Source organism: Cyprinus carpio, chromosome B19 (assembly GCF_018340385.1).
Source record: "Cyprinus carpio isolate SPL01 chromosome B19, ASM1834038v1, whole genome shotgun sequence".
NCBI classification, from domain to species: Eukaryota; Metazoa; Chordata; class Actinopteri; order Cypriniformes; family Cyprinidae; genus Cyprinus; species Cyprinus carpio.
Genome location: NC_056615.1, coordinates 9,349,739 through 9,376,979, shown reverse-complemented (window position 1 = coordinate 9,376,979; position 27,241 = coordinate 9,349,739). Strand labels below are relative to the sequence as shown.

Genomic DNA, 27,241 nt, shown 5'->3' with positions numbered 1-27,241 from the left:
AAGTTATCCCGTCTCATAGTGCAAAGTCACATGACTTTTTCAATGTGCATGGAGAAATTTATTCGGTAAATATGCTTCCATCGTAGTTTATGCACATTTTTTCTTATCGGATAAAAGTTTATCCAACTCAGATGTGCGCATAAGTTGTTTTTAATGCGTATTTGTATAATTTATGCGCATCTTGGCGTTTTCATCCAGAGTTTTATGCGATATTCTAAAATGCGCATAAAAATGGGTAGATGGAAACACAGCTAGTGAGAGGCTTGTACAGAGCCTAATGAAAGAAGGGAACAAAACCCGCTAATGCCTGCAGCACTTAAGAAACGTGGCCCCAAATGAGAGCCACATGACCAGGCTCTGCATTCACAGGGCCTTCTGTCATACTTTGCCACACACATGCACCCACCACCCCCTATTTCGTGTCTCTTTTATGTCATTTTAGTCTTATCCTGGAGGGTAGCTCATACATGCTAGGGGCGCTATACAACCTCTCGGAAGAACACATGCAATTTTTTTTCTATGGTTAGTTTTTGGTTGTTGCATTTTAGTTGTCAAACTCAATGTTTTTCTCTCACATATAACCTTGATGGAACATGTTGCATCCTATATGTATATTGCTATTCTTTACCCGCCCCCCCCCCACCTCTTTATTGCAACTATACTTTAGGTCCTTGTCAGTATTATTTTTGTGTGCAATTATATTTCCTACTGTAGAAAATATTGTGGGAAATTGGAGTACAATTCAAGTTGTGAAAAAAGTTGTGATCATATACAGTCAGAGCCATTTATATGAGACAATAGACAAAACTGAATCAAACTGATTGGTTTCACTCTCGTGTTAAATGCCATTTCAATCATGTTAAAATTACATTCTGAAACCATAATAATTTGGTGCATATTCATACTAAACATTTGAAATGCTTTGCTGAAAGCAAGAAGATATCTGTTAAGATCCCAACTCGGTCTACCTACTGTTAAAATGTCACTTTTCTCTTATCTCTGTTGATGCTTTACGTAAAAGGGATTATTCACCCAAAAATGAAAATTCTGTCATTAATTACTCACCCTCATGTCGTTTCCAAACCTGTGAGATCTTTGTTCATCTTTGGAACACAAATTAAGATATTTTTGATTAAATCTTAGAGCTTTCTGACCCTGTATAGACAGCCACGCAACTGGCACGTTCAAGGCCCAGAAACGTAGTAGGGACATCGTTAAAATAGTTAATGTGACATCAGTTCAACCTTAATTTCATGAAACTACAATAATACTTTTTGTGCACAAAGAAAACAAAAATAATGACTTTATTCAACAATTTCTTCTGTGTCAGTAGCACAATTATCATTCTTTTGTGTATTTTTTAATTAATATTTTAAATATCCACCCACCATATCAGGTGCTGTTTCCACCATCTGTAGAACTTGTCACCATCCTCATTTGTTTGTCTGTCAGCTGACCTGAAATGCCCTCGCTACAGAGCTGTGGAGCTCCCAGCATGCTGGTCTCTCAGGCCATGTGATTTGCTGTATCGATCCCTCATAATGCTTCATTATTAGCTGAGTATCTGCAGTCTCAACATTCAGTTGTCGTTTTTCTAGTGGTCTTAAAATGCTCTTTTCACAGGTAACTCATGAGGATTTGATGCGAATGATTGTCCATTCAGGCGGTTTATGGAAAATAGCAAGGCAAATTAACAAATGAACACCTACGTTTACATATAAACGTATTCAGCAACTTGTCCTGACCTGATGAACTTTAGTTTCCCCACATTGTTTTTGGGAACAGTGTTACAGTGACCAAAAATGTTGTGTTTTGTACTCAGGCGCCAAATTTGTGAAAGTTAATGTGGTTGTTGGTAAACTCCCTGCTTTGTTAGTCTATCTTAACAAGTTTAGCGACCCAACTCTGTGTTTTAGTTTTATTTCAAGATCGAAAAACAGCTGTTATTGATTCCAAGATTTCACAGAGTTAGAGGCTTGTAAATTCTAAATATTGCGTTCTAGAGGGCTGGCTCTAAAAAAAACGGCATTTTACTTGGGCAGTAAAAAACAGAACGGCAGTACCATGCCAAGTTCTGAGGCGATTAAGACCTTCTGCGTGTTTTAATCGCGCCCCTTTATTAGTGTTTCCCATTCTGCTCTGGAGAGAATGGCCTGTATTCCTGTCTCTCCTCATATGCTGTTCTCCCCATTCACCTCAGCAAGATTTCGCTGGCAGGGATGTCCTGTGGAGAGCACAGGGGAAAAGATCTCAATAATTCAGTAGTATTTCTTCCTAACTTGTCTAAATCGGCACGCAAGGGCAGAGGAGTTACGGTATGCTGTTCTGAATTTAGCCACAGCGATGCACGCATGCCCTTGATCTTGAAACTCTGCTGACACCCCTGACAAGTTCCTTGAATGACCACAACACTTTATGTTGTCTACTTATAGACTGATGCCACATAACTGGGGTTTAAAATTCAGAGCTGGTTCTTGTTCATTCATATACTGGAATCCAATGTTTTCATTGGGGCTCATCAAAGATAATAGATCTTTCTGTTGAGGTGCACACAAATGTCTTTTTGCTGCTACACAGTAGTCACACAAACACTACAATCCTCATGAAGAATAATGACAATAGTTATGTAGGACAGAGCGAAAAACTCTGTCTCACTGGACAGTTTTTGAAAGGAATCTCTTAAAGGATTCATGTAGTTATCATGTCATGATGAACCAAGCGAAAACAGTAATGTGGTGTATGAAGCATGCAACCATTACTACATTCCTCCATACTTTACTGTACCTAAATTTTTTCTTGCTGCTTTATTGTTTATATGATCTCGTTGGTTTCTCACTGCAGGTTTACAAAGGGCTGGACATCATCACAAATAAGGTAACAGAGGAGGAGCAAGCCCAGTGTCTCCATCACATGATCAGCTTTGTGGATCCATTGGTTAGTGGATATACTGTGGTGGACTTCAGGAACAAGGCTCTGTCTCTTATATCCTTTCTGAAATGTCCGACCCTTCATAGTGAAATATCAGACTACTCCCGAATTAAATTATTTAAGGCATTTTTCCATGTCTGTGCTTGATTCATGAGCAAGTGACTCTTATAAACCATTTTTTTTTTAATGGGTCAGCCACAAGATTCACACAGCTGTCTCAAACTTCGCTTGTGTCGAAAGGCTTATTCACTCTAAGGATGGTAATTATATCTAGTTATTATATATAACTAATTAACTATTTATTTTTGCTTTAAATAAGGCCTTTGATATTTGATTCCATAGAAATTTCATAATTCTTGTCAACAGTGCCAATATCACAAAAACTGATGCTAGCCTAAAACAAACAAACAAAAAAAAACTGTAAATTAAATATATATTTCTTCTTATTAAATTTGCAAAAGTGATTTAGTCGAGAGCAGTGAGAGATTTTCTCTCTTTTGTAACATGAATGATGGACAGCAGGAATATTAGACTGCTATTACTTTAAGAGCTGCCCGGATCTAATATACTGTTACACATGTGTTTTCTTTTCCAGCTGTTTGCTTTCACTTAAGACCTAAATGTTTACAAAGATACTTGCAAAGATGGCCATTTTGACACATACAAGTGTGTGTATTTAACTGTTCCAGGCCTATAAATCAGCAAAAATTAAATACTCCCACACTCTATGAGCATCGTATTCATGTGAAATTGTGTCAAAATGAGTTTTTATGCAGCTGATTGCTTTTCAACTGCTTAAAATCACTTGTTTTTAAACTGTGATGCTTAAAAATTAATTCAGATGGTAAGCAGTGTTCCCCTGCCATTATATTAGGGGGGCAGCCTTGAAAGTCAAGTTGATTTTATTTAATTTTTTCTCTATAGCGCCAGATCAAAACAGAAGTCATTTAAAGTTACTTTTCCTATAGAACAGGTCTATACCTTGTTATTTTATATATAAAAAAAAAACTAAATAGCCTTATGTTATTTATCTTATTTACATGACGGCATGTCATTTCTGTCTCTAAATTACATGCTTTCTGTATAGCGGACAGCGGAGTTCCGCCCCGATGTGCTCGCGCACAAACACACACATAAACGTGTGCGCACGCACAAGGTGAGTACACTCCCACTATTTGTAAATATTAGGCCACAGAACGACTATTTAAATATGAATTCAGCGTGTCTCTCTTTGTTAATGAATGGCGCAGACGCGCGGTTTTGCCGTCTCACTAAATGAGGACATAAATACATGAACAAAACTTCCAAAACTGCTCTAAGAGTCACTTCATGAGCATTTGACCATTTAATTTGAGTAAAACTATCCTCATATCGGTTTTGCCGTCTCACTAAATGAGGACATAATTCGTGGAAGCCCGTCAAAATAAAAGTTTGTTTTAACTTGAAGACTTGAGTAAAACTATCCTCATATTTCGGCGGAAATTTGTTATTTTTTTTTAGTAATAGTAGGCTACTACTACTAAAATTATTTTTAACTAATAATCATACAATATTTCTTTAATGTTTTAATTGTAATATTAAATCCCCTTTATTTTACAAAAAATAAGATTTGTTTAATTTTCATTAATTAAAAGATAAATTAAATGAATGTTTTATGCCTTAAAAATGTATATACACGACACAGAATTTCTGAGGAAAAAACATGGCTATTGTAATAAATGAAACTTGTTTTTATACTTTCAAAAAATTAGACATGCTAAAACACAGAATTTGGTAACAGTAAAACATAAGGTTGGAAAAAATTTAAGATTTCATAGGGCCCTAAACATGTAATTTTTGTTAAAATTTTAAGAAATTGATGTTAAATTGAGTGAGTAATTTTATGATTAATATGTAATTTGAGGAGCCAATTGCTCCTTAGTCTCCTCTAGGGCTGCAGCTATTGATTATTTTAGTAATTGAGTATTCTGCAGATTATTCCATCGATTGAGTAATCAGATAAGAAGTCATTTTTCTTTTTAAAGAGCAATACTAAAAATACAAGAGATAAGATTGTTAGAAAAATGAAAATTTTTATAGCTGAAATTGCATACATTAATAACCGTGAAAACTAAACCCATTTAATGCATTTAATTGCCAAATTACATTCAAAATGTAAATAAAAAAATTAAAATCTATTTCACTTTACCTTAAAAAGGTAAACATTCCAAACTCAAACTAAGGCATGGATCAAAACAATAGTAATAAAAATAATTACAATACCTAAACATTGCATTTGTTTTTGATACAAGTCTCTTAATATTAACTTTATGATTATTGAACTGTTGCATAAAATCAGTATTGCATTTGTAATCATGCTAATTTTAGAGGTGAAAACTGGCACTCTTTGTGTTATATTGACTACATTTCTTTCTGTGGTATTTTTATGCATAATTGTATGGGGAGTGTGTCTGTGTGTGTGTCACAGAGAGAGAATGAGACAATCAACATGAATGGTGCTTAGTCTTTCACAAAAAATAGCTAACATAAGCCGCCTTTCCACCACTGGAGCTTTACTCAGGAACTAGGGACTTTGGGCTGATACTCGGTGTGTTTCCACCGCAGGAACCAGGATCTAAATAAAGTTCTGGGTAGAAAAATGCCCCTCAGAAAGTCCCTGCTCGCGAGGTAGAACTTTTTCAAAGTTCCGGAACTTTCGGGGGCGGGACTTTGGTGCTGAACATGCCGATTGGTTGAGTTCACACAGCATTGTGATTTCAACCACCATTTATTCAGATCATTGTTATTGTTACTGTTATTGTGTCATGAAATGTAGTTTTAAAAGTATTTCAGGCGAGAATGTAGTTGTTTGAAACTCAAATCTGTGGTTTATTTATAAAGACAGCGCCTATTTAAAAATGTGTATCGCTGATTTCAGAGACGATGAGCTCCATGCGATCAGTGGGAGCTCAGTGCTCATGTATCCATCTAGAGCAGTCTCAAGTCGGCTAGTCCTTCTGATATGTGCCGCTGGCTATGATGTCTCTTTAGTGGCTAAACATAAAATATAATTCGTTTTGGGTAAATCTAACAGGTAATCTTTGTATGTTAAAATGAAAATAAAAGGAGGCAATTGATATATTTCGTTTTATTGTAATGTAAGTTAGGCTGTATATATATATATATATACATTTCCCTGAACTAAGAACATTTCTGCGGCTATTATATTGTTTAAATGAAAACGAAAGGAGGCAGTGGTACTTGATATCCTATTTCGTTTTATTGTAAATATACAGTGAGGAAAATTGCAGTAGCCAAGGCGAGCTGACTGATGTTCAAGTACGCTGCTGTTTGCAGAATTACGGACTTGCGTCGTCCCGTCCGCGAGAGATCACACTCCCGAGTCGAACTCACAAAGTCCGAACTACAGAGGATGCAAGTCCGAAATTTGCGTACTTTGTATTGAGAAACACATGCAGACCTACGCCACCAGACTATTTGCCTAATCTTCACAGTACTTCAGACCGCGGTGGAAACACAGAAAGCAACAGGTCTGGGGGGAAAATAGTTCCTGGGAAAAAAGTTCTTGGTACAATTGTTCCGGTTAATTTAGGTGGAAACGCGGCAATAGGGACATCATAACTAGCCACAATATTGATTTAAGGGCTTAAATATGTCCACCGCTTTTTTTTACAGTCTATGGTCCAGCGTTTATCAGGTTGTGCATCAGTAAAAATGGTCCATGGGGAAACACTGTGTTCCATGTGTAGTTACAGTAAATGGACTAAACGAAGCCTCAAGGCAAATAAATGATTTTTTGTGTTTGAGTTACTCAAGGTATTCGGGGAATCGTTTCAGCCCTAGTCTCCTCCATAGCCTGGAACCTTGTGACTAGTTAACTGGGTGACTAATCAGCCACTTTTGCCCAAGCTATACTCCCCATAATTACCAGCTGCAGAGATTCATTTAGTTGACAAGTTTAGTTGACAGGCCCTTCTAAATATAAATGCTTTATATTTTGTCTCTGCAGATGAAATTAATGGACCATTACTCAGCCTTTTAAGATATCATCTGCAAACTTCTTAATGATCGTTCTGAGTAATTGTTCTTTTAAAATGTCATCGCCTCCCTGACATCAGTGACACTGCTTTTGTGAGACTGTGCCTTGTTTGAATGCAAATCCCAATCTTTTAATTTCTCGTCTTTTGTGGAATGTGGCATTTCCCAGCGAGCCACATGAATGGCTGTGGCATTTTATGAGTGGGCGCTGGCTTGTACTCCCTCGGCATGATCTTTCAGTAAATGCAAGGGCATAACTGGAAATTCATGTACCAGAGACGGACAGCGAGACGCGTCGTTGTCCTCGTTTTCCCCGCCCGCCTGCTGCAGATGTTTGCTGAGAGATGAGGAGGATATTAATAGCTGAGGGAGATGCTGTGAGGAGGTGGGGCGGCTCACAGTGTCTGGAGGAGCGCTGCCGCAGACACCTCAGACGCTCACGCACAAGAAATAAGGAGTGGCGGGTGATGAGCTTTCTAGATAGAGCTTGAAATATAGAGCTTTTTCTATCAAGAAAGGATATTAGAGAAATAATATAGTTAAGCTAGTTGTTTTTCTCAGTCTTCTCTCATAACCATTCAGAAATGCTTTAATACTCTCTCGCAATCTCGTCCCCACCCCTTTCCTGCTTCTTGCTCTTCCCTCTTCCTTTCTTTCATTTCTCCACCTCCCTCCCGAGGGATCACAGATTGATGTGGGTGGGGTGGACAGCGTGTGGCCAGGCTGCTTTGATTTTGATGCATGTGACCTGGAAGTGTGTCCGGGAGTGTGTGTTTGTCCGTCTTGATCGAGGGGGAGTGCTGATGCTCCTTCTCTTATTGAAGCAGTTATTGAATTGCTCCATGGAGGCAGCCTTTGATGCCATTTATTGCAATCTTTGTTCTAATTGCTAGAGCAGCTATAGGTCTAGAAATATGATATGCAGTGTTTACTGCATAAAAAAGTAGCCTTGGTGAGCATAAGAGACTTTCCAAAAAAAAAAAAAAAAAAGAGGGGGTGGGGGGCCTTGAAAATATTTTTCTCTACCAAAGGGGGTTCCCGGCAGAAAAAGTTTGGGAACCACTGGCACAATATAAAAAAAATACTTTTCAGGTCTATGTCCAATCCCTCACTTTTTCTAGTTATGTAAGGTTAAAATATTTTGCCTGTAATTTTTTTTTCTCATCACAATATAATATTGATATCGCCTGGACAGTGTAAAATCTCGTGATATGAATTTGAGCTCATATCGCCCACCCCTAACCCAATCTGGTTTCACATGTATGATCATTGTACATAATTTATGTATTGCTTGTATTTCTTTGTCTGGGAGTTTGACTTCCTTAATATCATACATAGAGGATATGCATCGTCGGCAAAAGCTGCCCATCATTGTTGGAGGCACAAACTACTACATTGAGTCCATTTTATGGAAGGTGCTCATCGATCCTGGGGTAAATGTGAATTTTAATGTTTTATGAGTATAAACAATTGCTCTGTTCCAAAATCTAGTGAGCTGCCTACGTGGGCAGCATTTTGAAGTGACAATAAAATGAAAGTAGTGACAGATCTTTTCTTCTGACATACAGGTGATATGCATTATCGAAAAAAGGACAAAAATTGTGTGGGAACTTTGTATTGCTTGATTGCATAGAGGCAGATATAGACTTAAACTTGCAATCAATTGTAAAAAAGGATTTTAACAAACCGATTGGAGAAGTTCGACATACGTCACCAGAATACCAAATTTTTATTTATTTTGATTAAAAATTAGACCTTCATCCATTTAATCATTCACAAGAAGATCAATAGCATTCATTTAAATAGAAATGGTCATTTTCTGTTTCATGCCATATGTGTTCCTTTCTCAGGAAGCCTGTTTCATTAGGTAGGAATCCTAATTATTTTGCCTTTTAAGATAACTTAAGAGAGAAGATGATTGCAGAATGCATTTTTATGGTATTGATCGAACAGTTTTGTGAGTACTCTGTATTAAAATATCACGCTGTTAGCTTAGCAACATGCTTACTAAAAACTATTGAAACCAATTGTAAATCTCACTATTTGTGTGGCACACAGGGTTGCTGCCTATATTGAGCTTTTTAAATCGATCTCTTATGACATTCTGTGATGTTTTGAGTGCTGCCTTAAAAGGCAGTAGGCAACGTGGCAGCTCACAAGATTTTGAAACGGCGCTAGTAAGTCTGAGTAATATTTAAAGGTTTTCTATGCATCTGTTGGCAGATCTATTCTAATCAAGTCCTCCTCTGTCTGACCTACAGCAGGGGAGTGACACTGAGTCAAAAGGGGATGTGGCTTCTAAATCAAAGGCGGAGCTTGAGAAACTGGGTGGTCCTGAGCTTCACAGATGGTTGAAGGAGGTGGATCCTGACATGGCAGCCATATTGCACCCTCATGATGCACGCAAGATTGCAAGGTAATTATTTAAGTGGTTGCACAAAATATTGAGACAAAGCTTGATTACCAGTCACAGGAAAAACTGAGCATGGTATAATTTAAAAGTATTTGCTAGAATTCAGTGGCTCTGAAAATAGTATACAAAGTAGTCCAGGTGTTCGAAAGTAATGCTGCAATAAATTCAGGGATTAAGTTCATTAAAATGGACAGTTTGGGTCTTGGACCTGCAGGCCTGGGTCTTGGGATTATGTCTGCATTTTGGATCTTAGGGGGCTTAGGGGGCCTGGCTGTGGACTTTGTCATGGAACATCTAGTCTTGACTCCAGCTCTGTATACATAAACATCCCTTTTTTCTTAATTTACTTATTCTGGGGAATTTAAATTCAAACTATCGCGTTAAGTTCCTTAAATGCACAGTGGTGATAGTTTATTGGGCTTTTCAGATACCAGTCACCCTATTTACTGCGTCTTTACTATTTATTCTTCTTTCAGTGAATGCTGTATACTTATGTTGATTTTTCCCCTTCATGCATTGTTAGAAAAGGGGCGGAGTTGACTTGAACTTGGGTAGAAACCTTATCATGTTGTCTTGCCATGTTAAATTTTGGCATTTGTTGGGCATCTATTTTTGCATTTATTTTTTTCCACTTGTGTGGGAGAACTGCTGATGGCTGAGGTTTCCGAGCATGTTACACACCAGATTTCACATGCCTCAATTGGTGTTTGATTGGTATCAAGGGGGCGATAAGCACCTCTTCTGAGCACTGTTCTCGCTTAATTGATGCCAGCCTGTGTGCCACTGTGCCTGCAGTGTTGCTGTGGTGGAAGAGCTCCTCTCCCACACTTCACAGCGCTGATGTCTCCTCCTTATATCAGCTCCTTTTGAGGAACTGACAAGCTTGAGAAATCTCATGCACCTCTGCAACTTCATTGTTCAACCTTTGTTGTTTGCCACAAGTTGATTGTCAGTTGATTGATTTACAGGAGTCTGCAGGTGTTTATGGACACTGGAGTTCCACACAGTCGGCTTTTGGAGGAGCAGCGAGGACAGGATGGAGGAGGTTGTCTTGGGGGTCCCTTGCGGTTCCAGAACCCTTGCATCTTCTGGCTCCACTGCAAAACGAATGGTAGCTTCATTGTAGATCGGTACTTTGACATGTCTGCAGCATCTTTTATACAGTTTCCTCATTCATCCTCTTCTGTAGCTCTAGATGAGAGGTTGGACAAGCGTGTGGATCAGATGTTGTCGCTTGGGCTGATTGATGAGCTCAAAGATTTTCACCAACGCTTCAATGAGAAGAAGATCAAAGAGAACAGGTAGATTTCACTGTTGTGAATAAGTCATTTTTAGAAAAATTCACAGAGAATGATTTTTGGAACTGAACACTTAATTTCCTGACAACACAGTAGGACTGGGCGGTATATTGAGTTTGTACGATATATCAATATTTTTTTTATAAGTGATTCGATATGAGGCAATACCGTTTATATCGATAGTTTAATAGTAGTTTGATACGAGCACATCTGAAAATATAGCGGGGGACACAGACTGAGCTGCTGCGGAGAAAGTTATGAATTTTTCTAATGAAAGTTATGAAGAGATTAATTTTTGCCCATTTAGCCCAGCCCTACAACACATAATATACTAACTTGAGTATTGTCCTGTATGCAGTTCACAGAACAAAACAATGACACAAATGTACCATAACAAATAAGCAGTTTAAAAATAGGCTGTCATAATTTGTTTTTGGCTGTATGTCTTCATCAGTATCTATAATATAATTTTATTAGTAACTGGCAAAAATATCAGTAACCAATCTGTTGTGCACCTCTATTTTTGAGATCCTCTATTTAGTTCTGGAACTAGGTCAGAGTTTTGTATTTATAATCCTTGTATTACCTCTGAATGAACCATGTAAAACTTAGCTCACACAAGCTGCCTGATACAAAAGCTGCACAGCTGTCTTTTCTTTTCTTCAACTGTCAAAGAAATACAAGAAAGCAAAGTTTCACCAGCTGAACCTGTTCTGCAGATCAGACCTTTTAAGTTAACAAGTTCTAGCAAGTTTATCACCTGCTGTTCTTGTCAGGTGGGGGTGCTCGCTTTAGTCATGGTGGGAATCCAGGGCTTTGACAAGTGAAACGTTTTCAATAACTGACGTAGATGTCAGTTGATTTTTGGCAAAGTGACTCAGCCGGTCAAATAACTCGGATGTGTTTTTAGTAATGTCAGAGTACATGGAGTTATGAGAAGTTGTGTTAACACGTGTATGACTTTGAATTCACATGAAATGTATTGGTCTGTACTGCTGCTTAACATTTGATGTGGCCATGACATTAGCATTAGACTGTGATTCAGGGCCATTTCATTGAGTGTCCCGTATTTATGAAGACTATAACTATCTCAACATGTGTATATATACTTGTATATGAGATTAAAATGAACTGAAGTTTCTCAAGGACAGTCTAGGCCATTACAGCTTATCTTTTTTGTATGCTTCCCAAAGCCAAGCATTGCCATTAATGATGCTTTTGCTTATGTTAGGATTATACAACCCTTAGTGATAAACTTTGAGACATAACTTATCCCACACCTTTTGAGGTTCAGACATGATAGAAATTGGAAACCACTCATAACAGCCTAATAGCAAGCACTTAAAAAACCTCTCATATGGATATGCCCATGCAACCACTCATAACACCCTAAAGGCCGGGACACACTAAGCCATCGGCCATCGGCGAGCGTCTGTCAGGCTTGATTGTTTGGTGTGTTCTACTTGCCTGCTCTGGTCGGGCTCACGTCAGCAGCAGTTTGCCCGATTAAACATATTGAATCGGCATCGGAACTGTCGGTGTGAGTGAGAACTGATTGGATGTTCAGTTTAGCGAACGTGCAGGAGAATTAAAGCGAAAGTGATGAAAACAAGTAAATGAAAGCAGTGAACAGAAGGCTGTTCTAATGTTACGTGATCTTACCCAAGCATTCCAATATGCAAATCTTTTCATAACAACCTGAAATGCTTAAAATGATAAAAGTTATCAACATCACTGATATGCAGAATGGTAAGCAATTGCTGATTTGTTTATGTTTTGAATATTTTGTTTATCTTGTATATCTTAGTTTTGGTTACTCCTTTTGAATAACGAATATATACTATTGATAGCTGCTAATATAGACAGAGCTTATTCCTCTCATGCAGGCGTGGAGTGCATGTGCTGGTTTGCAGTCAGCTGTGGTCTGTGCAGTGTGTTCAAGTTCAGCCTTTTGGTCCAGACGCTGCTGTTGCGAGGTGACAACGCTGTCAGTTTTCATTGCTTCTAGTTCTTTGAAGTTGGCTTGGTGTGTCCCGGCCATAACAATCACATGGAAATGCCCTGGTAACCACTCATAAAAGCCATGTCATAGGAATGACATGGAAATGCCCATGCAACTGCTCATAACACAATAACAATCACATGGAAACACTCTGGTAACCACTCATAACACCCTCACTTAGATATACACATGGAACCACTCATAACACTCTTATAATCACATGGAAATGCCCTAGCAACCACATATAACAGCCTAGGAATCACATAGAAACACCCTGGCAACCACTCATAATACCTTAACATAGATAAGACCATGCAACCACTGACAGCTGACATACTGTAACACCCTAACAATCACATGGAAATGCCCTAACAATCACTCATAGCACCCTCACATAGATTTGCCCATGCAACCCTTCATACACCCTAACAATCACATGGAAATGCCCTGGCAACCACTCATAACACCCTCACATAGATATGCCCATGCATCCATTCATAACACCCTAACAGACACATGAAAACGCCCTGGCAACCCTTCATAACAGCGTAGGATTTAAAAAAAAAAAATGCCCCAGCAACCACCCAAAACACCCTAGCAACCACATAGAATTGCACCAGCCTCTACCAACGACACAGTAGTCTAGTAGCTGTGATTTTTGCAAAGACATGCATCGTGCAGTGGCACTGTGCCTGTCAGTGCATTTACCAATCAGGCTATAGATACATGACACAGCAGATCACGCTGTAATCTTTGGATCTTGGAGCGATCAGAACATCAGAGAGGCCGATGATGCTGTGTCCTGTGCTTTCGTCTGTATTTACTGATGCACTAACAATATTTGTTAGAAAAGGTGATTAATTATTGATTGTTAGTGCTGTCACATGCTCTGTTGTGCAGGGATATTGGCGGACGGACTGCACTGCGGTGTGTCTGTGTGTGTGGATGTTGATGACACAGCAGTGTCTGGGCCGCTTTGGGTGTGGCTTCTTCTTATAGATGGCCGAACGCCCAGCTCTCTGTCCAGCCGATCGCACCCCACCTCCCCTCTCAGACGTCTTCATTGGCAAACTTGCCACCCAAGCACTTTTCTCCTCTTTCCTAACGTCCTCCCACTCTCTTCCTCCCTCTTTTTGTCTGCATCTGCCGCCCTTCCGCCAGCCCTCTCACCTTACACAGGGAGCAGTCACAAGACAGCAAGGTCAGACTCTGCCTGTCTCTCCTTTCCATTCCCTCTCGGTCTATCTCGCTCTGTCCTGTCAATAGACCCCCTCCCCCTCGGCCTGTCTGCACTGTCTGTGTCTCTGTGACCGACTGATCTCTGTTTTGTAAGCTGTATGACGACTAATTTTTACCCCAGGGGCTGGTGTTCTGATGCACCCAGTGACCCCGTTTCCATCTAAAATTGGGTCCCATTAAACATTGGATGTGATTTCACTCTCGAGTTTGCTCAGAAGGCCTAATACTTATAATATATCTATTTAAATTATTAACTTAAACTAAACAATAACATAGATAAGAAAATGTTCAAAAGGAAATGGCTTTGTCGTTTAATTACAGTGGCGTTAGGTATATTTGTATAATGAAATGCATTTGAAAAATGTTAGCTGGAAACATGGGAGCACTTTAAACTATTTAAAGAACTAAAGAAGTATGTAGTTTCATCAGAGCTTGTTGATGTTTTGACAGATTGCTTATGCTCTCAGAATACTTTTCCCAGTGCATAAGTTGTTTATGATATATAGTTGCAGCTGTGAAGTGTTTCAAATTCAAGCTTTTGAGAGCATTTCTATTTCACAAAAAAGCTTGTAAATGTGAGTTGCTGTTAAGCTTAATAGACATAATTGGACGGCAACCAAAAAAAATTGTTATACATCAGATTAAGTTCATATTTCAAAATTTTGGTTTCAAATAAATGCTGTTTTCAAAATTGACACCAATAAGAAATGTTTCTTGAGCAAATCAGCCTATTATAATGATTTTTGAAGAATCATGTGAAATTGAAGACTGGCGTAATGATGCTGAAAATTCAGCTCTGCCATCACATGAATAAATTACACTTTAAAATATATTCAAATAGAAAATGGTTATTTTAAATTGTAATAAATTTCACAATATTACTGTTTTACTGTATTTTTGATCAAATAAATGCAGCCTTAGTGAGCATAAGAGACTTATTGCAAACAACAAAAAATGGCTTTAAAAATTAAAATATTATTTGACTTCAAAAAAAATAATTCTTAAATGTGGAACTTTTGAATTTGACCAGTATTATATTACCCTAGCAACCTCTTAGCAACACCCTGGTGAAAACCCTGAGCATTCTAGCATTGTGGTGCTGTTGTGGACAAAAAAACCCTTACATTTACTTTAGCAAAAATCTAGTATTCTTCTTCAGTTTTGTGCATGAATAATGGTAATTTGGTGTACATTTAGTTTTCTCCTCCATGTTTGCAGTCAGGACTATCAGCATGGCATATTCCAGTCTATTGGCTTTAAAGAGTTTCACCAGTACCTGACAGCAAGTGAGAACATCAGTCAGGAAGAACGTGACAAACTGAAGATTGAAGGTAAGCATTCATTCACCTCATTTTGCTTGAGCTTGAATGTCTTCCGTCTTTTGTTGTTAAACTGTAAACAGCTGTCAGTTCAGGCCTTGAGAATGAACAGAGTGAGAATGTTGATGTTCTTGAAATTTCTCTGTTTGAGAAGTTATGAAACCCTTGCTCACTTCACACAAAAGAGAGCAAACACTAACTCAGACCCTGATTCTGAAAGCATTTTTATGCTCTTCCAAGAAGATTTTTTTTTTTTAGTTCTTAAATGAACTCAGCACATTCGAAACAAAAACAGTTCTAGCATGGATTAAAATTATCATTACATTATCATTGTAATACAAAAATATCACTACCACCATCAGACACGTTTATTGTACGTGTCCATTATTTATAGCTGGTGATTAATTCTCACTAAAGTAATGATTACTTATGATTATCCCAACATGGTTGATGCATGTGTAAACAAACCTATTAAAATAGTACAGAGGGGACACAAAGTCTTTGACTTATCTTCAAATTGGAACATTTTTCTTTAAATACCAATATGTGAATTATTTGATTAACCAGCATAAGTAATTCACGTAAAACTGGTAATAGATTGACAGTCCTGTTATTTAGCAAACAGGGCTTGTCTTCTGATTTTCAGCAGGGGATTGATGGCTGCAGTGGTGCTGAACTCTTATCAGATGTCTAAAACATTCAGTGTTTAAGACAGAATGCTCTCAGTCTCTGTTAACAGCTGCTGAGGGGCTGTAGAGAGGGAGACGTCTCTCTCTCTCTCTTTCTATCAGTCAGTTGGATTGGTGTCAAGATCAATTACTGGCATGCTAAGCATGAAAGCTGCAGCACTCATAATGGTGCTCATGTCTGCTGAGAGCTTATAAGTGCGGATTGCTTGTGTTGAGTGCTGAGCATTACTGACTTGTCAATAGACCATGAAGTCAACAATGCTGCTCTTGGATTGGTTAGTTTGCTCTGAGGTTTATATGATGGATTGTGAATTGTGTTAATGTTTTGTAGGGGTGCTGCTGTCTGTGAGCCCAGACACCAGTATTTTAAAAGTTTAGATTCGAGATAAACCCCGCTCTGGCCAAATAAGATTTCGTGTGGAGATAAAGGTTAGAATTATGATTTATTTGATAGTACTACAGTGTATGTTAGCAGTAGACAGAACTGTTAACGATGACAGTAAACAAGACGGAGAATGTGTGCACTGTGTGCTCAAAATAAAAGTCTGGTGCACCGTCAAAATAATTTCCAATGCTGATATTTGAAAAATGCCAAATATCGGCCGATATATCGGCCTTGGCGATATATTGGTCGACCACCAATTTGGACCACCTAGCAATGCTGTTTTTAAAATGAATTGACACAAATGTTTTAATATTGCATGATAATACTCCGGTAGTAACTTTTGCACTAGCAATGCAAGATGTTAAAAGGATAGTTCACACAAAAAAGGGATCATTTTCTCTCCCTCGTGTGAATTCAACCAAATCTTTAATAAGTAAAAAAAATGATTGTTGAAAATCATAAATTTGACCATATTGTGTAGTCTTAGTACACAGACGCAGTCCAGTGTGCTCTGGCACCAGTGGTAAGAGGATATACTGAAGGGGAAGTGGATTGAGAGAGGGGGCGGCTGAGGGTTTTAATGGAACTGCCTCTTCCTCTTCCCCTCCTCCTCTAGGTTTTGCTATTTAGCACTTAAAATTGTGCCAGTAAACCCATCGTGCATGACTTCATTTTACTCGATATCTCCCACAAACATTTCACATAGTATTGGGTGTGACCATCATATATTGGTGAAGTTATTTCCTCCCCCTCTCACAGGTATCGAGTCTCTCAAGCAGGTGACCCGCCGCTACGCCCGAAAACAGAACAAATGGGTCCGCAACCGATTCCTCAAGAGTAAGTCTCACTGAATACACACTCTTTTCTAAGTTTGGGTGCTGGTGTGGTGTAGTGGTCAAGTTCAGAAGGCAGCTTATTTGATTCCCAAAAGATACCAAACTGCAGGTTATTCCAGCCATAATATTCCTGGAATAAATTCATGCATGAAACCTTTTAATGTGAGTCCCCCTTCCCTTTCCATCCCGTTGCTTGTGTTTGAGAGTTTAATGGTCTGTAAGGTACGGTCTCTGCTGCTGGATGCTAAGTAACACCACAGCTGTGCTAGTTCAGAGTGCATCATAGCCACTGGCTTTAATTTGGATCACACTTACTCTCAAGAGAATTGTGGCCGCAGTTCACTCATTTCAGTTCTGAATTCATCGGTGCACATTATGTTGGCTTCACTCATGGCTTTTCTATTGTATATTGGCTTCAGTTGCCCTCGGAGGTTATTGGAGCTGTGTATGTGTGTTTTTTTTTTTTTCGCTTTCTTTCAGTACGGTCCAATGGTCAGGTAATCACAGCCGTTTTTAATGAGATGGACTTCACACAGACCATTAAACACACAAACGGCTGTGTAGAAATACAGTGTGTGTGTTTGAAGGCTAGCCCTCCCTTACAGACAGCCTCAAAATTCCAAGGCTCAGGGTTCAGTATTTACTGGCCTTGGGTTGATAAAAGATCAAATGCTTGTAAAGCTTGGATGTTTCAAGACACGGTCAGTCTGAACGGTTTGTACTTTTACTTCCTTACAGACAACAGCGAATCAGCAAACAGTTCAATGGTTGAACAGCTGTGTGTGCTGGTGACGTAAGGGTGTGAAGTTTTTCTAGAGAAAGGAAGTGAAGGATGCTTTATAGAATGAAGAATGTACAAGTGAAGCACTATTAGTTGTTCACATAATAAAAGCTGTAAAGTTAAAAGGAAGGTGTGTATGCATGTGGCACAGGGGACGCTCACACAGGTTGTGTCTTGGCGTATGCAGAAACAGCTAGGGTTAGGGTCTCAAGGGTGGGGTGTTTAAAGATAAACTAATTTGAACTATGCTCACAGAAGGACATGCTGAAAAACATTAGGATGTGGCACAGTAGTCTGTCTGATGCATATGTACATAGAAATTTTTAAAAAAAATAACACAGGAAGAGTGCAATAACTCATTCTGTGTGTAAAAGCTTTAAAGAAATAATTTCCCCAAAATAATCATTTTGTCACATGTTGTTCCAAACCTTCTTGACTTAAACTTGAGAACTTGTACATACCAATTTGTGAACGAGTTATTCAGACCATTTATTATTATTATTATTATTATTTATTTATACAAGATTTGACTTTGATTTCACATTGCTACATCTCTGATGTACTCTTATGAACACGCCAAGTGCAGCTCGGTTTCCTCGTGTACCTTACTCTGCTTCCTGTAAGCACTTCAGCATTGACCAAACCAGTGTCTTCAATTTACCTTGGATTTCCACTAAACAAGTCTTTGGCCTTCACTGCCTCTGCTGTTCCTCACAACATTATCCGTGCATTCCCTTTAGACTCTGACCCTGGTTTCTAAGGATCCTGGACTGGATTACCCCCTGCTCCCCATCCCTGCAGAGGCTACCAGCAATCCTGTTAGCCCTAATGAGATTAGGCAGAGACAGTGGCTAGCCCTCATTAAGAGTAGTTTTGTGTCTCGCCATATGCAGCCAGATCCTAAACACAAGGGCAGCTGGCTTTAGGTGAGATGTCTGTGAACGTGGCCTTCCTCTATGGCCTCTCTTCATCCCTTGAGTTATATGAAGAGCCTCATCTTCGCCAGATGGTCTGTTGCTTTGATAAGTGATCAGTCCTGTAGTGTGGTATATTTCAGTTTACCACTCATAATTACATAAGCAAGCTAAATTTATCTCTACATTTCCTCTTTCAACTGCTCTGTTAGCCAGTTGGTCTCAAGTTTAAGACCATTTTTTCTATAACAAGTGGAGACCAGTTCTTCAGAGTTCAAGTCCATGCCAGGTCCTAATGCTCCTGAAAATATGGTCTTGAACTGGAACTTAAGACAGATTTTAGATTCGAGTCTAGTCTTGTCAGGAGTGAGAGTGCTACAACACTGCTTTTAGATTTCTAAGAAGCAGCTAAACTCTTGGGTCAACTTTTACTGTTGCCTTACTTCCAAGGTTCACCAGGCCAGTGGACCTCAAGTCATTGCAACTCAAGGTTGTTTCGTCCTTGTTGAACCCCTTGCATCCATCCCCAGCACTCTCCCACCCTTTTTGCTGGACTCTGACCTGCTTTTGGTCTGGTTAAGCTCCTGTTGCTGCCTGTCTGTCAGTGGCCTAACTGATCCCTCCCTCCGCACCCCTCGCATCCCAGGGCCTCATGGGGCCCTCAGCAGACCGGTCTAATCCTGCAGGCATTAGTGTACTCCTAGGAATTCAGATTGGTGGCAGGAGGTTGGAGTCTGTGGTGTGGCCTCTTGAGGATAAGGACTTGTGGGGTCATTGAGGGCAAACTTGGGTTCATTGTCTTCCTGGCCTCTACGAGGTGATCAACAATTCATCTTTCCTTTTTCATTTCATTTGTTGGTTATTTGTGAATTAAGCTCTAAGCTGATATGTATGGGCCAGTTTGGTATATTGATCTTGTTGGCCTAAGAAAGGAATATCACTCTCAGAGCAGTCAAAAATTATTTGGAAAAGTCATTCTTGTGATATGCCACCCTTATTAAAATCAGTTGATTTGCAGCCAGTTGCTAGCTCAAATAGTCAGCACGCTTGCCCGTTTGAACCCAACTGTTGACAGTGTAACAGCTGAATTTGGGGTTAGGGTGAACCTGAGCGCCGTTTCCGTCTGTGCTTCCCCAGGGAGATTGGGCCGAGCGGCTTGAAGGTAACTGTGACAATGGCTCAGTTGACGGCTCTGGGAGGCGATGTAAGTGTTAAATAACAGTCTCTTGCCTTTTGTCAACGATAGGGGAAACCTGAGTGGGATGCGCAACAGCTGCGACATAGAAAAGTGTCCCCTTACACTCCGCACACCTCAGGACACGTACCATACTCCCAAAATACATTCCCGCTGGAAGACTGCTGCCAGCTGCTTGCATACAGGCCTTTGTTTGCATTAAACATGTGTTGATGAGCTTGAGAGAGGACGTACAGAGAAATACTGAGCATGGCCACGTAATATATAAGGAAATGAGATTAAGGGATGGTAGACACAAAAACACAGCTGTTGAGGTGTTCTGCAACCTACAGCTGGAAGTCTAATGGTTACAGCTGTCGGCCACTCAATCTCTTAGCCCTCACTTCCTGTTCGGAATGTCCAAAATTGACTGACAAAATCCTACAGCTGTCCAACAGGTGTCCTGTTCTGAATCCATATCTACTCCATTGTCCTTTCCTGCCCTAGGCTCTCTTATCACACAAACAGCAGCAGGTGTGACTGCTCAGTGTTTTTTGATGCCCATGTCTTCGGAGACTCTAGTTGGTGAGCAAAGGGGTCTTTTCACATTTTAAAATACGGCAGCCGTGCGGCTCTCTGCTGTGGGTGCGCTGGAGAGGCGCCTCCTCATTGAGGCAGATATTTGAGATCTCTGTGGTTAGAGACCCTTGTTCTCTCCTCTTTTCCACCATTCAGGTCCGGCAAGATTACTTGACTTAGATTTCACTGAGATTTTAATTTTGGGTGGGAGGGAGAGACCTCCGTTCAGCATCTGTTTACCCCCAGATGGCCATCGTTGCCCTTTTCCCTCTAATTTCTATACCCCTGAGAGAGAGGTTTAAAGAGGTACATAAAGGTACAAAAAAAAAGTCCTCCACTCCCCACATGGCTCAGGTAGGCCAGGTGTCTCTGTGCAGGCCCACCTGCTGCCGCTCTTTTCTGACAAGCACAATAGCAGATATAAAGACTGCAGAAATTTCTTTGATTAGGAGCGACTGCAAGCAAGAGGCAACAAGGTTTAGTTTGGGCTAAAGAGATGCTTTACGTCAGCTAAGTGGGACGCTGGGTGGCTTGTGTAAAGGAACACCTGTGTGTTTGATGCAAATGCAAAACATGTACAGGCAAATTTAGTCCTATAAAGCTGTTTGTATCTCATTTGGAACATGAAACATCTTTATTATCATCCCTACTTTCAGTTTTTTGCTGGGAGAAAGTAATGGATTTTATATTTGGATTTTTCTAAATTTATATTTGGTGGGTTTAAGCCACTATGCCTATTTAATAGTGCAGTTTTTAAAATAAAAAATAAAAATTTATACAGCAGGTGTTTGAGGTATATTTAAATCATCATTTTAATGCATTTCATGATATGTTATACCCACATTTTATTATTTGGTTGTCTTTCAGGTTTATAATTATCTATTATTATTTTATTGTGTCTTGTTTAATATTATGGATGCTGTTATTTTTGTGTTTCAGGATTATGTAAGACTTATTGGTGTCATCTGTGTCTGCTCTAATTGTAAACAAAGACAGGGTATAAGGAAGTACAGTAAACTGCATTTGGAGCCAGTCCAGTGGTTGGCTGAGGGTCAAATTAGAAACTGTTGGTTCCTTTTTGCCAGTCGTTGAGGAACTGTTTGACAAAGAATTTGATTTTCTGTGATAAGCTTTTAAACTACGGTTACAAACGATCTTCAGCATTTGTGTGCTTTGCATTTTATGCAAATTTTTATGCAAGCTTTTGCATAGTAATTATTTAACTAAGAGCCTTATTGCATTTTTAAGAAGTGTTTAAGCATGTTTCTCTTTGTTACAGTGCTGGATTTGTGCAACATTCACCTCAGGCAAACAGGTGTGAAGGCTAGATGACATTATCAGCAGTATCTTTGTGAATTGGTGGCTGCTCTAAATTCTCTGTTACTTCAGTCATTGTTCTTTTGAGCTGAAGCTATTGTTGTATTTTTTTAAGGTTTTTTCAGCAGAAAATTATTGTAGTGTTGTTGTTGTTGTGAAGATGTTTTGTAAAAACAAGAAATCATGTTTGTTAGGGCTTCATGTTACTTTGCTGACTTTGTGTCCCCAGTAGTTTGTCAAAATGCATTCTGCACATTGTAAGAGGTCAGGTTGCTTCCTTATATATAAAAAAATCAAATATGAAGCAATGTCTACCCGTCACTGTCAAACACTCCATTTTTATAGCACCATTGTGCAATTCAGTAATAAGAATTAATAAACAGGCTACACATCTTGAGCGATTCCATATTCGGTGTGCGTTTGTCAGCTTTACTAACATTTCCTCAAAGAAAAGCAAACATTTGTATGTACAGGATGTCATTTCAAGTAGTTTGACAGTTCAACTAGTCAGCATTTGAAAATAGCAGCTCTAAAAATATCACGGCAGACAGATGCTGCTTTGAAACTGGTAATCACAGCAGGAAAATTTGAACCGCTCATGTCTTCACCAGGACGTAATTAAGCCTCCCTGAGCCAAACCACTGCAGTTGGTCATAGTGACACTTCAATGACCAAAGTTTGCTTTCTTGGATCAACTCAAATTGCATTAGTTAATTGCTGAGCAAGTCTTTTTTTTTTTTTCACTTAAACGGCTAGAAATGCACCTTTTTTTTTTTTTTTTACTTTTTTTAGCTGATGCAGTAAAACTGACAATACTTACTTTTTTGTTCTCGCCTTTATTAATATTTAAATCTCAAAGAACCAGCCTTGGCAGTGCCATTTTTACCATAAAAAAATCATGTTTTAGGATCTGTGCCATGGCATACCATGTAAAACCACTTTCCATGAATGTGATGAGTTCATTTTACTCTGGTATTACTACCTGATACCATTTTAAACATGGTGCCATCACAGTACTGCATGTAGAAGAGATCGAAGAGCACATACCAGAGGTGAATAATAGCCTTTATAAACTAATTAATTTTCCTGCTTCATTGCACTTTATCCAATGTCTATTTTACAATAATGAATCGTCAGTGTATAATCTGTCCCCCCACAGTTTTGTAATTGAACAGAAAATAAAATCGGGATATAGTAGTTTGTTTATCATTTGGCAAAGGATGGTTGTGGCGGGATTCCATGCAAAGCGCAGAGTCAGTAAATACCACGTGCTGTGGGTTTAACCTGCTTATTTTACAACTCCTCCGTATCCAGTTTAAGTTGCATACATTTTGTTCTTGCGTTGTTGTTAATTTTTTGGAATTTTTTGCTTTTTGAGTGTGTTTTTGATATTGTGTATTTTTATATATTTTTTTTTTTTGTGTGTATGGTATTTTTAAAAATCAAATGATTGGGACACTTTGTAATTGAAGTGACTTGGAAAATGAGTCCCAATCAACCTGAATTCACCCCTAACTGATGGCAGATGGTCTATTCTGACGATGCTTTTCATACTTTCCTGGACCTTGACACTGTTCTTTATTTGGCAGTCTATGGGACAGTCTCCTTATGATTTTCATCCAAAATATCTTAAATTGTGTTCCGAAGACGAACAAAGCTTTTACGGGTTTGGAACTACATGGGGGTAAGTGATTAATGACAAATTTTTCATTTTGGGATGGAGTATCACTTTAACTACTTTAATTTATGAGTAGCTTGTAGCTGGTCAAGCTACAGTTTCAGAGTAGCTTCCCCAACACTGCTGGCCATTGTGTCTTATCGCAGAAGTTGAAGGATTTGAATAAAGCTTGATAGCAGGTCATGACCTCTCATTTGAAGAAAAAGATGAGTTTTTCCCCTAGATGGATTTTTAAATTATGACAAAAGGTTGTTTCTTTGTTCGAGACGGCAAGTTTACAAATGTATGACTGTATCTCAAAGGCATGTGTTAAAAGTATTTAAGGTTTTCTCAACATTTCAGAATGCCTGTTCTGAGCACATTGTGTTTCTTACTAAGCCAAGCATTGGGCTGGGTTATTGTACAGCCAACAACAACCCTAGATGTTGAACTTCGGGACCTAACTTGCCCTGCACCATTTGTGTTGCTGACATGAATGATGCATCAAATTATGAGAAGAAATTGATTGTTACAGTGGAATCAAAATCTTTTGCCAAGATCCCAAATATCATCTAGGGACCAGAATAACATAGAGAAATGGACCAGGAACACCCTAATAAACGGAATCTTTTCTGTTTTATGTGTGAAAGACTTTTTTTTTTTTTTCTTCTTTTTTCTTCTTGATTTTTAGTGTGTGGGTCTCTTTTTATGTGTGTGTCTGCTGTATTGTGCGTTGATCAATAGCGTTGAGCGAGGTAGAGTGAGGTCGTCTCTGCTGACAGTGTCAGAATCCTGTTTGAGATTATCGAGCGGCAGTGATTCAGCAGGTTCAGACTGCTGCAGGCCCTCTCCGCTTCTCCATACTGATTCCCTGAACCACACCATACCACCAGACATATTCTGTGCCTTTCTTCCCTTTTGCTTTTAACATTTTTAATTGTTAGATTAACAAGTTTAAAGATACTATGATCATTTTTTTTTAACTTTACATCCTAGTGTCTCATTGTCATTGTTTTTTTTATTGTTTGTGTCATTGTTTTCCCCAATGCACTCAAGCTGGAAGTTAAGGAAAGTAATTTATTCATTAAGGCTCCTAAGATTTAATATTAACTTTCCTAAATTAGATTTAGTCAAGAACATCAACTGGGTACACAGTGTTCACACCATTAGATTGCACCATGATTATTCTGCAAGTTTAATCAAGATGCTATTTCATCAGTGTCGTCTTTTGTCAATTTGTCTTCTGAAATTTCAGGACCTGCTAGCAATGTGCCACCAGTTTACGGTCTGGATGTGACAGATGTGACCAATTGGGAGACTACTGTACTGACTCCTGCTTTAGAGATCCTGGACTGCCTCCAAAAGGTGTGACTTGTTTTCTTTCTTGTTTAGTTGGCAAATAATTTCTCCTTTAGACCCCACTGATCATCACTTGTCTTGTGAACCCAACCATGGCGGTTCTGCATAATAGTTTGCGTTGCGTTTTGGAAAATTAAATGTTCATTAGACATTCAAAGATTTGTTTAAATGATATAAATGCGTATTTGCAGCTTTCTGACTACCAAAGTATTATAAAGTTTGCCTTTATATTACTAATAATATAAAAGCATACGTCATAATACTTTTGTATACATTTTAATTCCATTAGCTGGTCTATCCGATTATTAGACTTATATCCGTTTTAGACAGAACTGTTAAAAGGTCACACAATCAACATGGAGAATGTGAGCGTTGCATGCTCATGTGCTGCCATTCTCAGTGCCGTCAAAATAAAGGTCCCGTCTCTTTTTTCCATGTCAATAACCTATCCCCAACCGCTCTCATAATTCCTCTTCTTTTAAAACCATTTCAGGGAGAGCAGCCGTCTGCACAGCCTATCAGAGCAGAGGGGGTGGAGCCTCGCAACAAGAGGAGTCACCACATGTGTGACCTGTGCGATAAGGTGATCATTGGTGACTTGGAATGGACGGGTGAGTTTTTGCTTGGGTCAAACCAATGCATTTTCAAATGTCTTAAGACAGACTTTAATATTTGAACTGTCCTGTTCTCCAGCACACCAGAAGTCCAAAAACCATCTTTATCAGGTCCGCAAGAGGAGAAAAGCAGAGCAAGCCTCAGATCAGGACCCAAACCCTACCGAACATCAAAATGTCACTGACAGGCAGGTACCTGTGCTATAGCTCTGTTGGGGTCGAGCGCACAGATGGACCAAAGAAATGAAGTGCCCATAATGTATTTTTTAGATCAATATATGAAGGTACTTTCAGATTGATTGGGTTGCAGTGGGCAGCAGCGATACCTCAACTCGCCCTGTGGAGTAGCAGAACACACTTCAGGGTCTGTGATGTTTGGACACCCGGATTTGTTGGTTTTTCCCATCTGCCACAGACCAAGGGTTACATCTGATGTCTGTATTTGGATTCTTGTGCTGGACAGATGTCTTCCCCGCTGCTGTTTGTCTGAGCGGTGCACTTTTTAACCACATCTAACTGCGTCTACTGCTCTTTTAAACCACGCTGCGGTGAGCTGTGCTAACCTCTTTGGCTGCTCTGACTGAACTCCAAATACATCACTGCTGATGTTGGATTACTGGATCACATTTTTCTCTGCTGATCAAGAATGGAAGGTTATTTTTTGATTATTAAATCTGATGCCGGACTTTATTTGGAAATCTTAAATTTATGTAATCGTCTGATCATATTGGGTCAGAATATAACTAGGACTTCAAGCAGATGTGGACATTCTTTCCTCAGGATTCCCAGTGCCTTTTTCTGTGATGACGTCCAACCAAAAACTTATTTTATTTACTCTCATGCCACTCCAAAACCATTCATTCTTTCGTGGAACACAAAAGAAGACATTTTGAAGAATACCCACGCTGCTCATTTCCATAAAATGACTAAATTGTATAATATAGCATTAGAAGACTTGACACACAAATCTTATTGGCTACTTTACAGGGTTTTTGTCCCATTGGAGCTTGCATGGAAAAGAGCAGCATGAACATTCTTCAAAACATCATCTTTTTTAACGGCATAAGCCTGAATCAGTTTGACCTAATCCTTTACATTTTAAGCTCAACTGCATTTGCTTTTTGGTTGGGGTGTTGTTATTTCTTGACTTTTACAGAATGATCTGTCTATCACTGCATACGTTATGTAAATGTAATTAAAGAGTTTTTTATAATTTTTAAAACGTCTTATCGGAACAGATCCGTGTTTGTTATCTAATCAAATGAGTCTTTTAGCATGAAGTCATCAGGGTTGCTTGGGCGATGAGCCACCAATACCTGCTCATACCGGCTCACAACTTCGTAATCCTTGGCTAAGAGCCACAAGCTACCTCATTTTTCTTTCTCCCTCTCTTTTGATCCCTGCTCTGCGTCGATGTATGTGCTCCAATGTGGAAATTCAGCAAGTTCACAGCATAACACTCATTAGCCTCCCTGTCCAGGCTAAATATACATCACACATACAATAGCTGGAAGGGACAGTGTTTACATAGTGCCTGAAAGTGGCTGTCCCACATTTAAACTGATGTGGGTCACTGATTTGAACTGTGCGGGTGCCGGTGATTCCGGTATAAGGGGTGACGGGCAGCCTCTCATTCTTGTGTGTGATTGTGAGTTTTATTTTAGCTCTGTGAGAGTCCAAGGCTTGGCGGGAAAGTCTT

At 39.2% G+C, this 27,241-nt stretch overlaps 1 protein-coding gene across 4 annotated transcripts in view; it reads left to right on the top strand.

The window, feature by feature from the left end:
- Positions 1–26,777, top strand: part of LOC109110875 (tRNA dimethylallyltransferase-like) — a 41,162-nt gene extending 14,385 nt beyond the window's left edge. Inside the window, exons 1-11 of one of the 4 annotated variants that reach the window (XM_042745971.1) lie at positions 2,848–2,982; positions 8,301–8,399; positions 9,025–9,143; positions 9,228–9,382; positions 10,348–10,490; positions 10,569–10,680; positions 15,137–15,249; positions 17,071–17,148; positions 24,825–24,934; positions 25,422–25,539; positions 25,622–26,777. In XM_042745971.1, the coding sequence (XP_042601905.1) occupies positions 8,375–8,399; positions 9,025–9,143; positions 9,228–9,382; positions 10,348–10,490; positions 10,569–10,680; positions 15,137–15,249; positions 17,071–17,148; positions 24,825–24,934; positions 25,422–25,539; positions 25,622–25,749 (1,101 nt within the window). In that variant the 5' untranslated portion in view covers positions 2,848–2,982; positions 8,301–8,374 and the 3' untranslated portion in view covers positions 25,750–26,777. Of the gene's footprint in view, positions 1–2,841; positions 2,983–8,300; positions 8,400–9,024; positions 9,144–9,227; positions 9,383–10,347; positions 10,491–10,568; positions 10,681–15,136; positions 15,250–17,070; positions 17,149–24,824; positions 24,935–25,421; positions 25,540–25,621 lie in introns of those variants that run through there. The other 3 variants (XM_042745970.1, XM_042745969.1, XM_042745972.1) reach the window with 3 other exon arrangements.
- The last annotated feature ends 464 nt before the right edge of the window (positions 26,778–27,241 follow it).